This window comes from Tachypleus tridentatus, chromosome 13, assembly GCF_004210375.1.
Source record: "Tachypleus tridentatus isolate NWPU-2018 chromosome 13, ASM421037v1, whole genome shotgun sequence".
NCBI classification, from domain to species: Eukaryota; Metazoa; Arthropoda; class Merostomata; order Xiphosura; family Limulidae; genus Tachypleus; species Tachypleus tridentatus.
Window position 1 is genome coordinate 218,445,396 of NC_134837.1, and position 20,945 is coordinate 218,466,340.

At 33.4% G+C, this 20,945-nt stretch overlaps 1 protein-coding gene across 4 annotated transcripts in view; it reads left to right on the top strand.

Annotated features, from left to right (window-relative positions):
- The window catches only part of kcc (solute carrier family 12 member kcc), a 144,881-nt gene that overhangs the window by 38,596 nt on the left and 85,340 nt on the right, over window positions 1–20,945 (top strand). For all 4 annotated transcript variants that reach the window (XR_013021595.1, XM_076482126.1, XM_076482127.1 and 1 more), the window contains 2 exons: window positions 8,116–8,315; window positions 12,328–12,489. Coding sequence is in view for 3 of the 4 variants with exons in the window: in XM_076482126.1 (XP_076338241.1) it covers window positions 8,116–8,315; window positions 12,328–12,489 (362 nt within the window). In the remaining variant the exon portion in view is untranslated. The remainder of the gene's footprint in view (window positions 1–8,115; window positions 8,316–12,327; window positions 12,490–20,945) is intronic.

Here is a 20,945-nt window from a genome sequence, read left to right on the forward strand (position 1 = left end):
AAATAAAAAATGTGAATTTCAATTTGGATAACAAACCTGAAATTTTCTCTCTCCTCTGTGCTTACCCTATGATCACTTCCAGTATTTCTTCCTGACTTTTCTTCTGTTTAGGTACTTTATGTAATAATGCATCATGGAGTACCTTTATGAGTATTTAATTATTTGTATTATACTGGGGTCAAACAGAAACATGGCTGGAATTTCATAAATTAGGACTTTAACAGGAAAGGATTTTTAATTAAAAAAAAAAACAAATTCTTGAGTTTTGCCAAAACTGCCCTACTGTTTGAGTCTGATGGATTTTACTTTTTTTTTTTCAATTAAAACCTATTATTAGCCCATTTTTATAACCAGGATTAACTTACCTGGGTATTGGAGTTACTATATACACTTCATTTGTTATTCTTATAAAAGCACACTGATCAACTCAAGGAACTTCCTATCCCACAATTGTAACATTCATTGTAACATTTGTAACATTCTTAGATATATTTTTTGCTGTTCCATCTTCTTAGATATATTTTTTGCTGTTCCATCAGTAACATCCCAGATGTTGAGACTTCACGTTTCCATCATATCACATTTTCACTATAACTCTCTGTAGTCAAAATTTAAATATTTAAGTGTAGTTCATAATATTTTAACTTTTTCTAGCCCACAGCCTTTTTAAAGTGGAAAATAAAATCAAATTTTGAAAAATTTTCTGTCTGTCTCAAATTACATACAAAATAAAATTATAACTGAAATGTCGAAATTTGAATTTTTTTATTTAAATTTTATTACCATTTATAGGTAGTAATTTAAAAAAGCTCTGATGCTGCTATTCCTAAGTTTTTAGTTTTTGCATCATGTGTTAATTATTGAAATTTTGGAAATGTTAAGTTTCTTTTATGTGCAAATATAAATTTTTAGTGTTTGAAACAGCTGCAAATCTGTAACCTTTGTGTTCATTTGAGGCTTATATTTTAGCTTATGTAGTTTGAAAATGGTGAATATTTTATGTTGGTGAATGCAAGAAGTGTAAAATTCAGCTATACCCATGTTTTAAAATTTTCAAATAAAATAAAGTATCATCTGACAACTGAGATTTTGTTTTTTGAAATTTTTGATGTCACTCCCTTCCTTCAATAAAAATGTTATAACAAGTATAATTGTCTTGGAAGAGAGAGACAATGTTTGTCTTTTTTCTTCCTTTCTTTTTTCTCTCAAATGTTTTACAATCAACCATTGTTCCTTCATTTCACTGTGGAGCAACTGGAGGCTTGTTAGGGTTATACTTGACTCAATACACCCAGACAGCTTTTCCTTTTTAAGCTTTTTAAGAGTTTTTATGGGGTTAAAATTCAAACAATCCCAAAAATGTATATTATGAGCTCCTGTGGGATCATGGTTTTAGCAGTCAAAATGAAGAGTGGCACAAATATATGAATTTGCATATGGCTAACAAATTGACATCCAAAAGAAGTTAGATTTATCCATTTTGAGTCTTTTTGGGTGGTTAGAGCTTACAATAAAGCATTTTAGTGTTTTAGGTCAATTACTTAGCCATATTTTGACTAAGTTATATTGAATTTGATACAGAAATACTTTTTTACAGATCATACACATTGACAAACAACAACAGTGGATTTGCCCATTTTTAGTAATGATAAGGGAATCAAGATACCACAAATATATTTTCAAGTTTTTTTTTGACAATTACTTTGCCATGTTTTGACTAATTTACACGTCATTTGTTACAAAGATACGATTTTACAGCTCCCTTACATATATATTATACAAAAGTGTGCAATATGCCCATTTTGGGTTATTTTTGTTTTGAGGGAGGCAGTCAAAAGGATAAATGAACTATAATTTTAGGGATTTTAGTCAATTATTTAGTCATATTTTGATCAATTTACATGTTATTTAGTACAAAGATGCTCACCCAAAGTTATAGATAATAGAATTGTTAATTTTTTCACAAAGGAAAGCATTATTTGAGAATTTTTGTGAAGTATTTACTCGTATGTCAATCAAATTGTGAGGTATTTGATACAGAGATACCTTGTAGAGGTTTCAAGTAGTCATATAGATAGTTCTTGATTTTCTGATGTTTTTCATGATTTTTCTAGTATCAAAATTAGCCATGTTGGGATTGCATGATGGAGATGTTGCATCTGTCCTTGAATTTTAGCCTCTTAAATGAATTATAATTATATTTTGTTACCTTGGAAAAGCTGTTTGTACCATACTTATTGTTTTAACAAATGGCTTATATAAATTGTGTTCACACCAGACTTCCAGACTAATGAACTCTTTATTCAGGGAAACACATTGTCAACAATGGATACAGTATTTTTTATTCTTATTTAAATTGTGTCATAGCTAATCATTTACAGAATATATTATTTTTTTGTTTGTTTTTTTGTTTAGGCTGTATGAGAACCGTATGGTTGACAATAATTAATCCAAAATTTTATGTAATTAGTGTGATATATTTTCTTTCATATATAAAAACTGAAAATTTGGTTACGTTATTACGTAGGTAACTTGTATAATGTTAACTGGTACCATATCATCATTTAAAAATGAAACATTACTAGAGTTAGTATGATGAAGGTAAAATGTTATTTTGTTACACAATAATATTGTTGTATTTAAATAGACTTTGTTGTTTTATTATTATTTATTTCCTAATTGTTTTCATGATTCATGGGCTAAAAATATCAAAGTTTTATCTTGAAGAATAAATTGATGTTTGACTTTAAACTAAGGCTACATGAAGAAAGTTGTTAAGGCATTTGGCATGTTCAAGTCTAAGTTCGATGGCATTGGTTAGAGGGTTCTACAGAAATGTACCCACATTTCTGTTGAATACTAACAGATTTGAAGAAAAAGACTGACATTCTGTATTCGAACAAGTATTCCAATGTTTGGAACAGATAATTTTGTTAATTTCAATTTTATATATGAAAATTGTATAGATAAGTTGTTTTATGATGCATTATCTGGCCAACACTGTACAGAATTTTGCAGTGCTATGAAAGTTCTTCTAGCACTATAAACTGTTTATGTCCCAGTGCAAAGATGATTTAACATAAACAAAAAAAGTGGAGGATGAGAAAATGAAATGTTCATTTCTCTTCAGAGAATTATATGTGATCTTGTAAAGCAGGAATAAAATTCTCAAAAAAAGTGCCAGTGCTCATATGTATAAAACAAAGGATGTTGCTTATTTATGTAATTTATAATATAGTTTAACAAAAGTAAAATAAAAATAACTATTGTCTTGATGGTCTTAAAGAAACAAATACATATGAAACAGAAAATTACATTAAAAATTTCATAATTGTAACTTACCTCAGATGAATGTTACTGTTTTTTCAGTTTTAATTCCATTTGATGACTAAACAGGTAACAATTGCAGTGGATCACTCAGTGAAATACTTGAATATATTTATTGTTGTTAATCAATCATACAAATTACACAGCCAGATGAAACTACTCAATTAGTTTAGTAATGATTGACCTCGAAGCTATTAAATAACTTGTTTATTATTTTGCCAATTTGAACTAATGTCAAGTTATTTGAAGAGTATTTAATGATTGTTAAGAGTCTTTGAGTTGTAATGTATCTTTCTGACTGAACAATGAAAGGAATGTGGGTTAGACAAAAAGCAGATCAAATAATTGAGAATAAATCCTGGTATTAAAACTGGCGAATATCAATCAGAATTTCCCCATGATGTAAAGTGTATTATTAGTAATAACCTGAATGTAGAAATTGACAGTGGCTTGTTGCTTTTAGCCAGATTATCTAGACAGAGGTATGAGAGATACCTGGAACAGGAGAGAAAGAGGGAAAAGAAAATCAATCAGTAAGGGGGAGAGAAATAGAAACTGTTTTGGATGTCTTTGAAAATATCAAAGAGAAGGGTAGAAAATGATACTGAATCTCTTAACCCTTAAACAGCAGTCATCATCAGTTGATGCTGCTACCTACATCATTCCTGCTGTTTAAGGGTTAAATAAGAATATTGACGACCAATATGAAAAGGCAGAGGCTATTGAAAGAATTGCTTGTGACTTGAGCCAACTCATAAGAAGAATAGCAAAGGAAAATTCCAATAAGCTTTCAACATTATACACTGAAATAAAAACTTGGATGTCTGAAAAAGTTGTAGACACTATTCTCAAAGATTGGCTGTTTATTTATACACTTTCAAGTTTCAAATATGACTAGATAATTGTTTTGAAATATGACTGAAGTCAGCACTATATTTACTAGGAACAAAAAATTTTATTTTAAAATTGGTGGAATGTAGGGATGGTAAAAGATCAAAAAGTAGAGAGCATTTGAAATGGGAAGAAAATCTGCATTACTAATTTATGCATTCCACTACTCATAAGGTTGATGCAAATGTACATTTCGTTGTAGAAGTTCTTTGCCAACCACTTAAATTGAACAGATGGGAGAACCAAACACAGTGCAAAACCAGGTATATGGATAAAGAAAAGAATGAAATGAAAGTTAATATTTTAGAAACCACACAAAGCGAGAAGGAAGTATAGAATGCAAAAAGCTTGAGGGAGAAAAATAATGCAAAATAAGAGTGCTAGTTGCACATAAAATAAGAGGCAGAATATCAAAATATTAAACTTATTTTTTGCAACATTAAAGTTTTGTTTACTTTAAAGATAAAATAGTCTAAATTAACACTTTGAAAAAGTGTTACTATAAATAATTTGAGTTAATTACTGAAAAAAATGGCTAGTATGATTCTAGGAATGTTTGAAGATGAGATTTAAACAAAAAGTATCTGAAGATATGAAACTTGTTTTATTTAATTGCCATGGGAAGAAGCCATAGCAAGGACAGGAACTACCAAGGTCTTGGTTGGGGGTCTCAGCTAATGGACTTTGATTTTCAGTTTTTGTTCTTGTACAACTCTCCTGACCTAAATTTCCATTGATACATCTACATTCATAAAAGTAAGCAACTAAAAAAAAACCACCTTTCCTGAAACAAAGACATTTCAAACTTAAAACATACTAACTTCTCTCTCTCTAAAACTGTTTGCATGCACTTTTGCTGCCAATGGGGTATTCAATTTGCCTAATCTTGAACTCCATATCGGTGAAGTTGTGTGGTCCCCGAGACAAAGTTCTTGGGGCTTATCTTTGACTGTAAGCTGACCTTTATATCACACATCAAGCAGCTATGGGTCAAATGTACAAGAGCACTGAACATCATCCATGTCCTCTCTTCCACCACTTGGGGAGCATGTCGATGTTTTATGTTAAAGATATATCGTGCTTTTATTCAATTGAAATTTGACTGTAGATCACTGGTTTATGGCTCTGCCAGGACCTTGACCTTAAAGATGCTGTACCCCTTTCATCATCAAGGACTTTGGCTCTGCACTGGGGCTTTCTGCACTTCCCCAATTCAGAGCTTGTACATAGAGTCTCATGAATCTTCTTTGCACTTCTGCCATTTGCAACTGTCTTTACTTTATGCTTTGAAACTTTGTTTCTTACCAAAATATACCATCTGGGGTTGTATTTACCATCCTTGGTGGGCCATTCTTTTTCAAAACAGACGACCTGTCATTACTCTTTTTGGCCTTCATATCCGGGTGCAGTTTGATAAATTGGGTCTCTCCTTGGATACATTGCTATATCCACTATCAATCCAGATGTGATCTATCTTTAAGTCATCTGAGAAAAGCAGACACTCTCAATTGGAAATACTGTCTGTTATTTGCTGAACACCTTTCAAACAATTGTTCAATTCCTATTTATACAGATGTTTTGAAATCAGGTGACTTTGTGGGCTGTGCCATGGTTTGTTGTGGTTTGGTGGTTGCATGCAGAATCCCCTCTACAGCTAATGTGTTTACTGCTGAACTGTATGCCATTTCTCTTGACCTGGATCACATAGAAAAAGTACTCAAACTGCACCATTTATACTGAATCACTTAGTTCTCTACTAGCCTTGGAATTCCTTCACATCAGTTTACATCCTGTTCTCACCAATATTCAAAATTGATCGGCCCATTTCTCTTTACCATCTACTTCTGTCTAGTTTTTCTGGATGCCAGGCCATGTTGGTATTCTCAAGAACAAGCTCACTGACACTGCAGCTGACTGTATCTGCTCTGGCACTATCACCACTGTGCCTATTCCATACATGGACTATGGTCCTGTGTTCAAGGCTCGGCTTTGTCCCAGCTGGCAGTCAACTTGGAGTGAACAACACGAAAACAAGCTTTTCCAAATAAAACCCTATATTGGACTTTGGCTCTCTTGCTTTCATAAGGATTGGAAAGAGGAAGTTGTTCTAATTAGATTACGCATTGGTCACGGTGTTTTAACTTATTGTTTACCTTTATCTGGAACTGATGTACCAGTGTGTAGTTTGTGTAACACTCTGACCACAATAAGCCACATTCTACTTTCTTGTCATTGTTATGACTCTAAACATCGGCATCATTTTAAGCATGTTCTGTCCCAAGGTTTGTCCATAACATTAGGCAGTGTTATTGGTGATGGTGACACTGTCCACCTTGGTAATGTTTTTAGTTTTTAAAGGCCATTAATCTTTAATGCCATTTAAGTTTTTTAATTTATACATTACACCTTTTTAATGTGGCTTCCTTTTAAAAATTACAGTTCATATAGTTCAATTTGAAATTAGAAACTGGCTGTAACATTAAATAACTCGAAACCAGGACTGGAAAGGCCAACTTCAGGTGACTAATGCTGCTATTCAAATTACCTGTTAGTCATCCTGGGGAGTTATTATTAAAATTTTGCTACAAGTCTTTTAAAACTTTTATTACTTTAGTTTTTGAAACTGTTTGTAACGTCAAATAACTCAGAATCAGGACTTGAAAGGCCAACTTCAGGTGATTGATGGTGGTTTATGTACTTACCTGTAAGTCTTCCTGTCAAGTTATGTAATTACAGTGATGCTACAGAAAGTCCTCTACAACTTGTATTACGGTGGTTTTTCTCTTAATGCTGCACACTAGATGTAAACATTGGTTTTCTGCTATTTATGTTTTAAACTTTGTTTTGTTTTACCTTAATTTCCTTTTATAAATTTTACTAAATTTAATTTTAACTTTTCACCAGATGTTTGGCACAGATAGGCTAGTTGCTTTGTGCCATAAAATACCAAGTCAACCAACCAGCCTATATAGTCTTAATCGTTTCAAAATGTAATTATCTCATATAAGAAAAGCTTGTATTCATTATTTAAGCCTTTTTCAAGCAGAGCCACATTATTTGTTTTTCAGTTTGTTTTGGCTCAAACAGACCTACATAATTTTGAGTAACAGCAAAGAAGCAACTTAATAAAATTTATTCATTTCCATTACGTTGCAAAAAAATACAAAAATGAACCTTATAATTAGCTTATTTCAAAGCATATGACCAAACAGAATTGCCTTGTTTAAGAACTTCAAGTTTAGAAATTTATATTCCATAAAAAAGAAGAAAATCTTGGCTTTCATGTATATTTGTGGTTTTATTGGCTTTACAAGTTTGAAATTTTAAAACAGTTGCAGTTATTAAACTTGCAGTTTGTGAGATCAGTTTCACAAATACCTTTTTCAAATTGTAGAAGCTAGAAATAAACTATAAACATTCAAAAATTACATCTGTAGAGATGTTTTATGTTGTGGCATGTTTTATCTATCCGGAAAAGAAGTTTAAACACCATTTTCCAAGTAAATCCTACAGTTTGAGAGAAAAAGTTAATTATGATATTAATATCTTTGTATTACTTTAAGCAAATTAAATAAAAATTTAAATCAAAACAAAATTTTAAATTAGAACATTTTAATTGTGATTGAATTTTGCATGTGATTTTATGACAGAGATCAAACAAATTTAAAAGTTTGCATTTTCATTAATATCCAAAAAGAAAAAGAAAAACTGGGCTGGAAAGATTTAACAAGGCTTTAGATTGAATTATGAGCTTACACAGTTTTAGTTCTTCAACATAATTGGGATTTGTTTTGGATTTGTATCTTAGTTTTAGAATTATTTCTTATAATGGTTTAATGATTTTATTTTAATATGTTATTCAGTAGTAACTCTTTGTTTTTAATTTTTGTCTTGCAGCATTTGTATTTTAGGAGATCGGCTCTTGTCAGGTATGAGCAATACTGTTTGTTCAAAGGAGAAGAATATTACAGGGTCTCTTTACAGCATTTATTGTCATGCTCTAAACGAAACATATGAAGAATGTGATCCATACTTCATGGAGCATGAGGTTCAGGAAGTACAGGCTATTCCAGGTTTAGCAAGTGGTGTTTTTAAAGGTAAGAACTGATAGCATTTTAGTGCTATACCTACTTCTAATTACATTATGTAAAAATGTTATTTTGAATATGCAAGTCAGCAAGCCACTTGAGAACAACTGCTTATATAAAGTGATAAAGTGAAATTTATCAAAACTACATATAGGTGGTGTGATAACACCAAAAGTTGATTGATTTTGAGAAGGGTATGTAACAGTTCCTTCACATTATGAAATTATGGGTATGGAATTTCCAAGTTTGTAGAAAGAAGTTCTTTGAACATGACAGCTCCATGATGAAAATTACAATGTATAACTGTTTATTGAAATGTATGATCATCACATAAAGTATGACTGGAAATTGACTGTAATGACAATGTGAGGCTTCAAAATCTCTTTATTAGAAAAACAAAACAAACTTAATAATCTTCCACACAGTTCATATTTAATTGTTTTTGGGATTTTTTTTCTGTATATTAAGAAACTATATTTATATTTAAACCTTGAAGTTGATAAATTACAACTTTCTTAATCACTGGAAGTAATACAATTTATACAATTATTTTGTAACATGAAAAGGAGTATTTCTCATGAAACTGAATTTGTGACTGTTGATAAAGTAGGCTTTGATCTTTATTAAGGTCCTTTATCTTAATATTTGTTCTAATTTTATTTGTTTTCCCTAAGTAAATTTCATTTACTATATGAAATAGAGAACCATAAGCTACCTGAGAACTAAAAAGCTCAAACATGTTTAGTTGAATAATAAAATAATAAGATGAAGATAGGACAAAAAGACAACTGTGAAACACCAGATTGGTATTATTTATTAAGAACATTTTCTGACAAATTATTACTGTTTGGTACTGCCTTACATTATAATAAGCTAGGATTTAAGGAAATGTTTTGACTCAGGTGAGATCATTGTAGTTTGAACTAAGGTTTGCTTGAGAAATATAAAGATTACTTTGTTAAGACAGTTGTCTGATTTATAGAGCTAGACTGTTAAGAAATCTGACAGAACAATCACTTCTAGTTCATATAATGTTCTTTAGATTATTCAACATAACTAAAGCAATCTATTGTTGCTAAATGTGGAATATGTAATTATACTGTAACTTGTTTTTTTTTAGTTGAACATTTAAAGAAGATTACCACCAATGAATACTATTTAAAGAATATTTTTAATTCTCTTATGAAATACAGTGGTCAAAGTTTAATAGTCGTGTACACTGCTAATTTTGTTATTGAATCATTGTAAATATACTATTGAAAGAAACCATGTATCTACTTGCCACTATAATTCATTACAATGTTTCTAACAATGTAACCATTCTCAAACAAGTTTTTCTGAACTTCTCAGTTAAAGAATATCAATTTATTCTGAATGGAAAGCTTTATGATAAGATCAGTGGTATTGCTATGGGTTCAAGATTGGTACTAGCTTTGACCAATTTATTTTTGTTTTTATGAAAAATGGTGACTGCAAAATTAGTGCAATAGTTTAAACCTATCTACTAGTTGAAAATAATGAAATATGTTTCTCAAATATTTTAATATATTTATGTTGTTATTGTTAATGGCACACAGAAACTTCTAACTAATAAAAGTTAACCTGTAATATGTTATTCTTTCACATGACCATCCCTTCGGAATGGATTCCTGCACGTGGTAAGGGGACCTCCCAGGGAAGGTTCTGTTCTTTCAGTTTACCTCCTCTGGGATCTAAACATCCACCCACATGTTTTCCCTGATCCTGAACTCCGTATCGGCGAAGTTGTGCTGCCTTTGGTCCCCAAGACTAAATTCTTGGGGCTTATCTTTGACCGTAAGCTGACCTTTTATACCACACATCATGCAGCTATGGGTCAAATGTACAAGAGCAATGAACATCTTCTATGTCCTCTTTTCCACCACTTTGGGAGCAGATCAACGTTCTAAGGTAAAGATATATCGTGCTCTTATTCAATCAAAACTCTACTGTGGATCACTGGTCTATGGCTCTGTCAGGACCTTGACCTTAAAGATGCTGGACCCCATTCATCATCAAGAACTTTGGCTCTGCACTGGGGCTTTCTGCACTTCCCCAGTTCAGAGCTTATACACAGAGTCTCATGAATCTTCTTTGCACCTCTGTCGTTTGCTTCAAAACTTCTTTCCTTACTAGAGCATCCCACCTGGGGTTGTGTTTTCCTTTTTTGATGAGCCATGCTTTTTCAGACCAGATGGTCTGCCTTTTCTCCTTTTGGCCATTGTAACCAGGCATAGATGGATGAATTGGGTCTGTCCTTGGATAGCATTGCTGTATCCACTGGTCAGCCCATCCTACCATGGCTTCTAACAATCCCCAATTGTGACCTATCTTTAAGTCATCTGAGAAAAGTAGACATTTCTGATTGGAAATACTCTTTGCCATTTGCTGAACATTTTTCGAACCATTCTTCCATTCCTATTTATACAGATGGTTCAAAATTAGGTGACAGTGTGGGCTCTGCCATGGTTTGTTGTGGTTCTGTGGTTGCGCACAAAATCTCCTTTACATCTTCTGTGCTCACTGCTGAACTGTTTACCATTTCTCTTGCCCTGGATCACATAGAAGCTAAGCAGTACTCAAACTGCACTATTTTTACTAACTTGCTTTGTTCTCTACTTGTCCTGGAATTGCTTCACATTGGTTCACACCCAGTTCTTGCCAATATTTAAAACCAACTGGCCCATTTCTCAATAACATCTACTTCTATCCAGTTTTACCAGGACACATTGGTATTCACAGAAATGAGCTCGCCGACACTGCAGCTAAGTCTATCTGCTCTGGCACTATCACCACTGTGCCTGTCGCATTGGTCACGGTGTTTTAACTTATTGTTTACCTTTATCTGGAACTGATGTACCAATGTGTAGTTTGTGTAACACTCTGACCACAATAAGCCACATTCTACTTTCTTGTTATTGTTATGACTCTAAACATCGGCATCATTTTAAGCATGTTCTGTCCCAAGGTTTGTCCATAACATTAGACAGTGTTATTGGTGATGGTGACACTGTCCACCTTACAAATGTTTTTAGTTTTTTAAAGGCCATTTATCTTTTTAATACCATTTAAGTTTTTTTATTTATACATTACACCTTTTTAATGTGGCTCCCTTTTAAAAATCACAATTCATCTAGTTCGATTTGAAATTAGAAACTGGCCATAACATTAAATAACTTGAAACCAGGACTGGAAAGGCCAACTTCAGGTGACTAAAGCTGCTGTTTGAACTACCCATTAGTCATCCTGACAAATTATTATTATAATTTTGCTACAAGTCTTTTAAAACCTTTTTCTCACTTTCCTTTTGAAAATGGCCATAACGTCAAATAATTTTAGAACCATGACTGGAAAGGCCAACTTCAAGTGACTGATGATGGTTTTTGTACTTACCTGTTAGTCATCCTGGCGAGTTATGATTATTACAGTTATGCTATTTATGTTGTTTTTTTTAACTTTGTTTTATTTTACCTTAATTTTCTTTTATGAATTTTACTAAATTTACTTTTAACTTTTTACCAGATGTTTGGCATAGATAGCTAAGCTGCTTTGTGTCATAAAACACTAAATCAACCAACCACATGACCATCTTATATGCTGTCATTGATAAGGCTTATTAAACATGTTATTATGGCACTCAGTGCTTTAAAACAGTTTTTCACTCTTTCTTGTGTGAAATGCAATATGTTCATAGTTTAATTAACTGTTATTATTTGTATAATATTTTCAGCCCAACATCAAAATATATAAAGATTCTCTACAACTGTATATCTTGGACACAGGTCCTCACTTGTATATCTAAATACAATTAAACTCCTCCAGCATTAAAGGGGTTTCTGTTGATCATTTAAATGCAAGTTGATCATTTGTAGATGTTTATAAGTACTTTTGTGTTTGATTTATTGATGCAGGAAATGTTTAATGAAAGTTTTTTCATCAGTATGAATCTATCATTTTGAGCACTTGTTATGTTGTTAATGGAGTAACATTTTGTTCTACAAAGATAACTTGGCAGCTTACTATCGCCACAAAGGAGATTTGGTGTCTAGGACAACTGAACGAGAGGCTGCCAGCTCATATGGGCAGAACACATACAATCAGGTTTTGGTGGATATAACAACTTCATTTACTTTGTTTGTGGCCATTTTCTTCCCATCTTGTACAGGTTAGTGACAATTTATTATATTAGATTTTTAACCAGCTGTGTGAAATACTTCTCATTATGTGGTTTATAATTTTTTCAGTTTCATACACTTGGAATTAAGTATTTATTAGAAGTGTTTTGTTGAATTCACAATTAGTATTTGGATTTAAGGTTAAGGTTTCAAACAAATCAGTTTAGAAATTTTTGTAAAAATGTATAATGATATACTTTTGCACTCGTGCAACTTTGTAAAACTCTGTATACAAGATTAAAAAAAGCATGCATATAAATGTTAAGTGTACTGTTTGTAGAATTAACATTAAGATCTAACTACTATGTTCATAGAAATGTATACTTCTCACTAGACAATTGATTTTATGGTAGGGTTTAAATGATGTATTTGGCATTCTTAGCAGAACATAGTTTTCATCATACAGTTCTTTTTCTGACTGTAGGATCCAGATGATACATATGTAATGTATTTGCAAAAGAAACTATCCTGTTTGTTCTTAGTAGTAGGATCTGACTGAGGCATGTATTGTGTATACAAATGAATACAAATCACCAAATATTTTTTATGTATTTATATGATCCAACTACAGGGTTTTGTGCAAAGTTCTTGTATCACAAGTCTAGTTGAAGTAGTGAAAGTTAAAAGTACTTGTCTTGCACTTATACTGACCACTTAAAATTTAAAAAACATATGTTTTGATTTTTTCTAATCTTATTTTCCCTGTGCAAATAAGAGCTCACAATTTAGTTTCTAAAACACCTTGACTTGTGTAGTATTTGTAACAGATATATCTGGAAAGACATTCCAAAGAGTATTTGTTTCAGTAACAGGATATGCAGAGTTGAGCACATGGGTTACCAATCTGAGGAACTATGTACAGAATAAGAACTGAACAAAGACATTTGATAAAGAGGATACATAGATTAGTAGTGAAAAATAGAAGATTTAAGGCTTAACATAAGACTAAAGTAGAGTAAAATACTGTCAACAGTAACATCAGTCTATTTTAGTCTTTTGTAATGTAGATCCATTCTGATATTTATCATGAGTGTATATTTTTATTTTGGTTGTTATTAACTCTAATACTTCCACTGTGAAAATAAAAAAAAAATTAAAAGAGGTAGTCTGTCAGAAAAAAGGTTCACCTCTGTGAAAAGCAGATGGGCAACTTTGTTCCCCTTCAGTGACTTTTATCCAGGTCCAGATTTCATTGCAGGAAAGAGGTCTCTTCTACTGCAAATAAACCATCTTAATTTTGGCTCCAACATCCCCTACTCCATCATACCCAGCCTCTTTGTGTTGGTGGTTCATAGCAAAAGGTACTTGGCCCTGGTGATTTAGAAACATCATCTTGATAATGTCTTTTATGATAAACTACATCTCCATCTGTTCATGGGACGGAATCAAGAAGAGCTGGCTCAATATTTTTGGGCCACTTACTTTTGTACATGGCTTTTGTCAGAGGCATTGAGAGAGTAGAATCAAATTCTCATTGCAAGCATATATATTCCATGTTATGTTTTCAGAACAGGAGATAAGTGGTATTAGAAACATCCATGTGTTTACTACTGGAAGTATCTTATTAGAGTCCATGAGAACAGTGTGTTATTGAATAGTTATCTATTCATCTCCAGATAAAATGAAGTTTCCTCCTTCAACAAAATCTATGAGCATCATCAACATCAAAAAATTCTAGTGTAACTGTAAATACACTAACTAATAATATATAATTATACTATTAGTATTGTTATTATATTGCAATATTTCATTTTTATATATTTAATGTATTAATATAAGTTACAGTTTTGAGTTATTATGGCTGGTGTTGGCTATGGTATGTGTGCAGTAATATCTACAGCGAGAGTGATAATTTATTCACTGATAGTGCTTGATTCAGCTATTACACTTCTTGTGGTGCTTTCACAACTATCTACACTATTTTCTAGTTTGAATATCATTTACTACTATGGTCACAGCATCATGAATTACATCATCATCATCTTTATAAAATTTTCTTTATTTTTAACTTTTTTCTTCTGTATCTTTTCTTGAGGACTCAATACAGTTTAGTTTCTGTAACCTTTTTCAAACAGCTAACATGTAACAGTTTCATATTTTTATCATAAAATTCTTGAACCATGTAATTTACTGGAGTGATTTGTTTAATTTGTATAAATGGTCTCATCCAAAACTTTTTAGTTTTTAATCTTCTGACAATAGATATACAACAATACTTTATCTCCCAATTTACTGTCACTCCCTTGCACTTTCGTTGTTTTTTTTTTCTTATAGCTTGGCTGCTTTAATCATGTTTGTTTGCTATCTTAAATGCCATTTACATTATCTGGAATGTGTTGGCTTTATAATCTCAATCTGTTGCACTGTTAACTTTTATAGATGTTAAGATTTCTTGCAGTGCTATAATTACACATTTACAATTTAATACAAAAGAAAATATTTTTGTGTAAATTCATTTGATTCACTTCTATAAGCTAATAAGAATAATGGAATTTGCTCATCTGATGTTTTTTATAATACTGCAGTATAATATCTAATACAGTTAATTTTTTACAAATCCATTACCAGATGGAATGTAAGCAGTTTTCTTTATTCATAATAGCTTATTAATGTAAAAGAAGTTTGTTCCTTTATTTGTTAGTAAATACTATTGTGTTCTATGTATAACTACAATTTAATTTACAGAAGCTTTGAGACAAGTTTCTGCTGTTCTAGTCTGCTAAGTAGATCGCATTTGAATTTCTAGTTGAATAACACTATGTAACAAAATTTTTACTTTTTCTTGTTCCTGGGCAGAAAGTGTTATTTCCCAATTGCTTATGCCTAAAGTAAATGGAAAAGACCTATTTTTTTTTCTTCAAACTTTGCTTTTGTGACCTGGGAGCATATAACGAAAACATGATGGGAGACTATATTTGGGGGCTGATACATGAAAGTGCTTTACCTTACAGTCCTAAATCTCAAAAAAACTACTCACTTTTAAAAAATTTTACATAAATTTAGTATAAATACATGTAAATCTTGATTCATGTGTTGTTTTGTTCAGACCATATGTAAATGAAAATGTGCAAATTTGCCCATTTTTACATAGAAAATAGATTAATTTCTAAATTTCATTATCCAGGTCACAAAAGCAAAATTAGAAGGGAATAATGGCCATTTTTTATACCTTTACAACATAAGCAATTATGAAATAAAACATACTATTCAGGAACAAAATTTGTGTTACATAGTGTAATCAGCAACAACTATATATTTTCCAGTAAATGATGTTGACAACAGACATAAAATATCCATGGTTATCATTTGAAATGACAGTCAAATTTGTCATTTTTTTAAAAGGAACATTCTCAAATACAAATTGATTTTACATTTTTCACATTCATTACACCATTCACAAAAAAGTTTTAATATATTTTCTTGTGTTTGGTCAGAAGGATATTTTAGTTATTCTGCTTTGTTTTCCAAATGCTTAATGGGCTTCAAATGATGTCTCATGATATGTGTTATATGTTAGCTTAGTTTTTACTGTCCATAGCTTTTCTGAATAATATACCTAAATATAGTAGATGCATTGTATCTTCTCTCTATAATACACTTTTTTAGCATATTTACTATTGTATCTTTCTTTTGCTCATTAGTGTCATGATTCAAGTTCCACCCTGGTTTATAAATTTCGCCTCTTTCTTTATCCTTTTGGTTTTGTTAATCATCTCTTTAAAGTTTTTTTTTCTTTTTATACTTTAATTCCACTTAATGTATTGACATTAAAGTACTTTCTACCCAGTCAGTGTACAACTTAAAAACTCTAATTGCATTACTTTCCAGTGGGTCCATGCTTAGCGGGTCAGGTCTCATAGTCAGAAGGAATCTTGGATTAAGTTTACGAACAGCATCATTTTCACGACCAGTACCAGAGTCATCAGGGACAAGATTTGGAAGGTCAGTGAGAAGTATTTTCCCATCTCCTTTTCATCTTGCTTTCTAATGGCCAGGAAATTACTGATGTTTAGAGGAGAGGGGAGAGCTTTGTTTATCTATCCTGCACTTTTGTTTCTTCTTTCCCCACTTTCTTGGTCTTCAGGTCTCAGGCTGAGTGACTGCCCCATTCATTTCTGGTGGATTGTCTCAACAATTATAATTGCCCATTTACATTGGTGGAACTTAAGCTTGCACTTTCTTGGTCTGGCAGGGCATCAGCTAGGCAAGATGATGTTCCTTATCAGATGCTGTGCCATCTCTCTCCTGCTTCTCTTGCCCTTCTTTTTCTGGTTGTTTTTAACCAGGTACAGGAGGAGAACATTTTTCCTGATGTATTGTGCAAGGCTGTTACACCTTTTTTGTAAGCCTGTTGCTTTGATCAATTGTTTCTAAATTCTTGGAGAGGATGGTTAGCACATGTCATATCTGGTTCCTTGAATAAAACAACCTCTTCTCACCCACCCAATGTAGTTTTTGTTAATTGTGTTCCACCATGGACCACTTGATTTGACTTATAATCTTGATCAGGAAATCATTCCTTAAGAGAGAGCATTTTGTTTATCATCTTTGATCTTGAGAAGGCTTATGACATTGCATGGAAGTTTGGTATGTTAGGAGCCTTCCATTCATATTGGTTGCATGGCCATTTACCTATTTCTTTTTCTATCTTTTTATGTGATAGACAATTCCAAATCTGGATTCAACCATTTCCTGTTCCTTCACACAGGAACTTGGAGTTTCTCAGGGCAGTGATTTGAATGTCATTTTTTTCAGTTTCAAGATCAATGCCATGACTAAACAAATTCCTCCTATGGTTGCAAACAATCCCTATGTCAATGACTTCAGCATTTGTTGTGAAACATGAGGTTTATTAACCAGCATTGGCAGACTGTTTTACTCCCTTGTTGAAGTGGACCACAGCAAATGGTTTCTTTTTTTTTTATCTAAAATCATTTGGATGCATCTTTAACACCAACTGGATTTACACTGTGATCCTGGGCTTTGTATCAGTAGCAATATTCTTCCAGTGATGGCTGACAAAAAAAAATCCTTTTGAATTATATTTGACTGGAAGCTGACTTTTATTCCTCGTGTTAAACAGATTCATGTCAAGTGCCTCTCAAGGTGGATTCCTGTACTTGGTGAGGGGCCTCCTAAGAGAAGATTTTGTTCTCTCAGTTTATCACCTTTGGAATTTTAACATCCACCTACATGTTTGCCACGTGTAGTGACCCATGAAGGGGGAGGAGAGGATCCAGGTGGTTGAGGAGTCCAACCCAAAATGCCATTTGGCTTTGAATTCCAAATATCTCCCGTTTTTATTCAAAATAGATCAGAGGGGCTCAATTGTGCTCTGGAAACATTTTGGTGGAAACACCATAGCAAACTAAACTGTTCTAGAAATCAAAGACCATTGAAGATATATCCATTGAGATTTATCCCCATGTAACTTTGAATTCCTAAAGCAGAATTATTATTGAGAAGGCTTTGAAGAACATTCCAGAGTTGGAGATTCTCCCTGGTTTCTCCAGCTAAGACATTTCTGTGGTGTGCTGTATTTCTACTCGTAAAGACTGAATTGATTTGCCATGTCCACCTGCCACTATCAAAGCAGGTTACTTGAACTGTAGGGTACAGTGTATAACCCAAACCCCTCCTGATGTTTCCAGTGTCAGCAGTTCAGTCATTTAAGGATGTCTTGTTCTGGTTCTTTCACAAGTACTCCTTGTGATGGCAAATATCATGGTGTCTATGAATGCAAATTTGGATCTCACTGTGTAGTGGCTAACACCCCTCTTATTGTCATTCTTACCCTAAATGGGTAGATGAGAAAGAGGTCCATCATTTAAAAGTGGTGAACAGTGTTTCTTGCCCAAAGACTCTAAAGTTACTGTCCCCCACTCCATCCTGAACTTTTGCTGCTGCACTATGTTTCATTGCTACAGTGGAAATGAAACTAGATCTTTCCATGCCTCCAACAGAGCAGAAAGTTTTTGCCCTCCATGGTTAAAAGAGTTGATGGGTCAATGTCTACTCCCATTACTGTTTCTACCGCTCTTTCCAGTGGCTCCCTGAATCCACTTCCTTTGGGTTTATCTTCTTCTTTGGCCCTGAGATGCAGAACAGATATTCGTTCATGCTCTGAGTTGCTGGAATCTATGTCCACTGACAGAGATCTGCCCACACAATGTAAGGCAGGATCCATGGAGGTCAACAGACCTTTTTCTAAAGGAAAATGATGTGCTCAAAAACAGATTTTCTTATACTGAAGTAAAAGTGGCCACTTTGATACAGTGGAAGTTGGACCAGGCCAACTAGTCATCTTTCACTGCCCTCTCAGAACTTTATCCTGTAGTCATCTTTATGCCATCAACAAAAGACTGTGTTACTGTATTGTGCAGGCAGCTTCTCAGTCTGTTCCTAAGATCTTGACATGTTTTCCATGGTGGAGTCCTGTCTGCCAAATGGCATGAAAAGCTAAAAAATTGGTGTGGGATACCTTTCATAGGCATCCCAAACTTTCAAACCAAGTTGCTTTTCAGCAGGTCTGTGCCCATGCTCAATAGGTAAGACGTCACAGCCGCATCTCTTGTACCAAAAGTTCCAAAATCATATGGGACAAGATTAAGAAGGTCAGTGGGCAGTATACTTTCTTCCCCATTTCAGTCTTTCTATCTGATACCCAGAGTATCACTGATACTCTGAAAGCTTTTCTCGTGCATCTAGCACTTCTGTTTTGCCCCTTACCTTCTAAGCAACCAAGTCTCAGGCAGAGAGATTGCCTCTTTCCTTTTGGGCTGATTGTTTCTCTATGACTATAATCACCCTTTTAAACTGGTGGAACTCAAGCTTGCTTTTCTTCAGTCTAACTGTACAACAGTCAGCACCTAATTATATTCACTACGAGATGCTGTACCATTTCTCTTCTGACTCTCTTGCCATTTTTCTGGTTGTCTTTAACTACATCTGGCAGGAGGATGTCTTTCCTGAACTTTGATGCTGGGCTATTAACATCCCTTTCTCTAAGCCTGGGAAGGATCCCAAATTTATTTCAACCTATTGTCCAATTGCTTTGAGCTGTCTCTGTAAGATCTTAGAGAAAATGGTTAATGCTCATCTCGTTTGGTTCCTAAATCAAACAACCTCCTCTTGACTACCATGGACTGCCTGATTTGACTTGAAATGTTGATCAGAAAAGCTGTTCTCAGGCAACATCTTTTGTCTGTATTCTCTGACCTTGAGAAGGCTTACAATACTGTTAATTCATTAGGATCATTTAGTTTCCAAGGATTTATCTGTGGTTAGGTTGATGTGATGAGTATGAAATTGTTCTATATCCCTTATTCTGGTTTTTGTGTAAGATTAGGAATTTTCAAGTCATGTCTCATCAGATCTGTCATATTTCTATGTCCTTAGTGGCCTAGTTGAATTACCTGAGGAGATTGTTTGGGCTAGTATGTGGTCCTACCCCAAATACTTTTATTTTGTTTTGAGCATGATTTTGCAGTATTTTCATCTTGATGTTTTACTTCCCCCTCTAACTATTTTAACCACTTTTGCTAGATTATGCAGAAGGATGAGAACTTTCATTGCTAGTTTTGTCTCTTCCTTACCTTTTAGGGTCCCTTGACCTTGTTTTACAGGATCCCCCTCAGGTGTGCCTTTATCAAACCAATTGCACACAAGCAACCACTAATTCAATATAATTTATTTAGGTTGTAACAAGCTCTGTAGAAATGAGATGTTTAGTAAGATCATCTAAAGACTGACCAGATGGACTGCCACTCCTGGACTATCATGTGTAAAGCAAGCATAAGGGGATCCCATTCCACTTAAACATTAGATTGAATAAATTAGTCTGTTTGCTTTTAAAAAAGTTAGGAAACTGATTCACCTATTCACTGTTCCTCAGAGCTCTCCAACATGTATTATTCCCCAAATTTTAGTAGTATAGCCAGGAAGTTCTTAGTACACCAAATGTCCAGCCACTGGGGTGGTGGAAAGAGGCTTTACTCCATATTATTATAATGAGTTTTCTCTGCTTTTGAGGAAAAGAACAAAGTTGGGAGCCCTTCTACACAAGTTCCTGGATGATTTTTCCCCAGATGTTGGTAATAGAGACACCAGCTTGCATGGGAGCCTACTTCTAATAGTGATTCAGGTTTATTGCTCAGCTATTAAATTGGGTTGGGCATAGCCCTCCTTTTTTAATCAATATTGGTTCAATACCTTATTCATGGAAGAGAGTCTATTGTCTACTTGTAATTCCAAATGCCTTCCCCATAATTTTATGGGCAAGTGGAATTTGCATTGTCCACCTGATTAGAGAGTGAGGATGAGTGTTCATAATTCCAAATCAAATGAGGTTTGTTTCCTCAGGTTGAGTGTAGCATACCACATCCCATCATTCCAAACCTGGGGTGTTGTCTTTTGGTCTTCTTCAGGTGGAGAAGAAGGTTTGTTC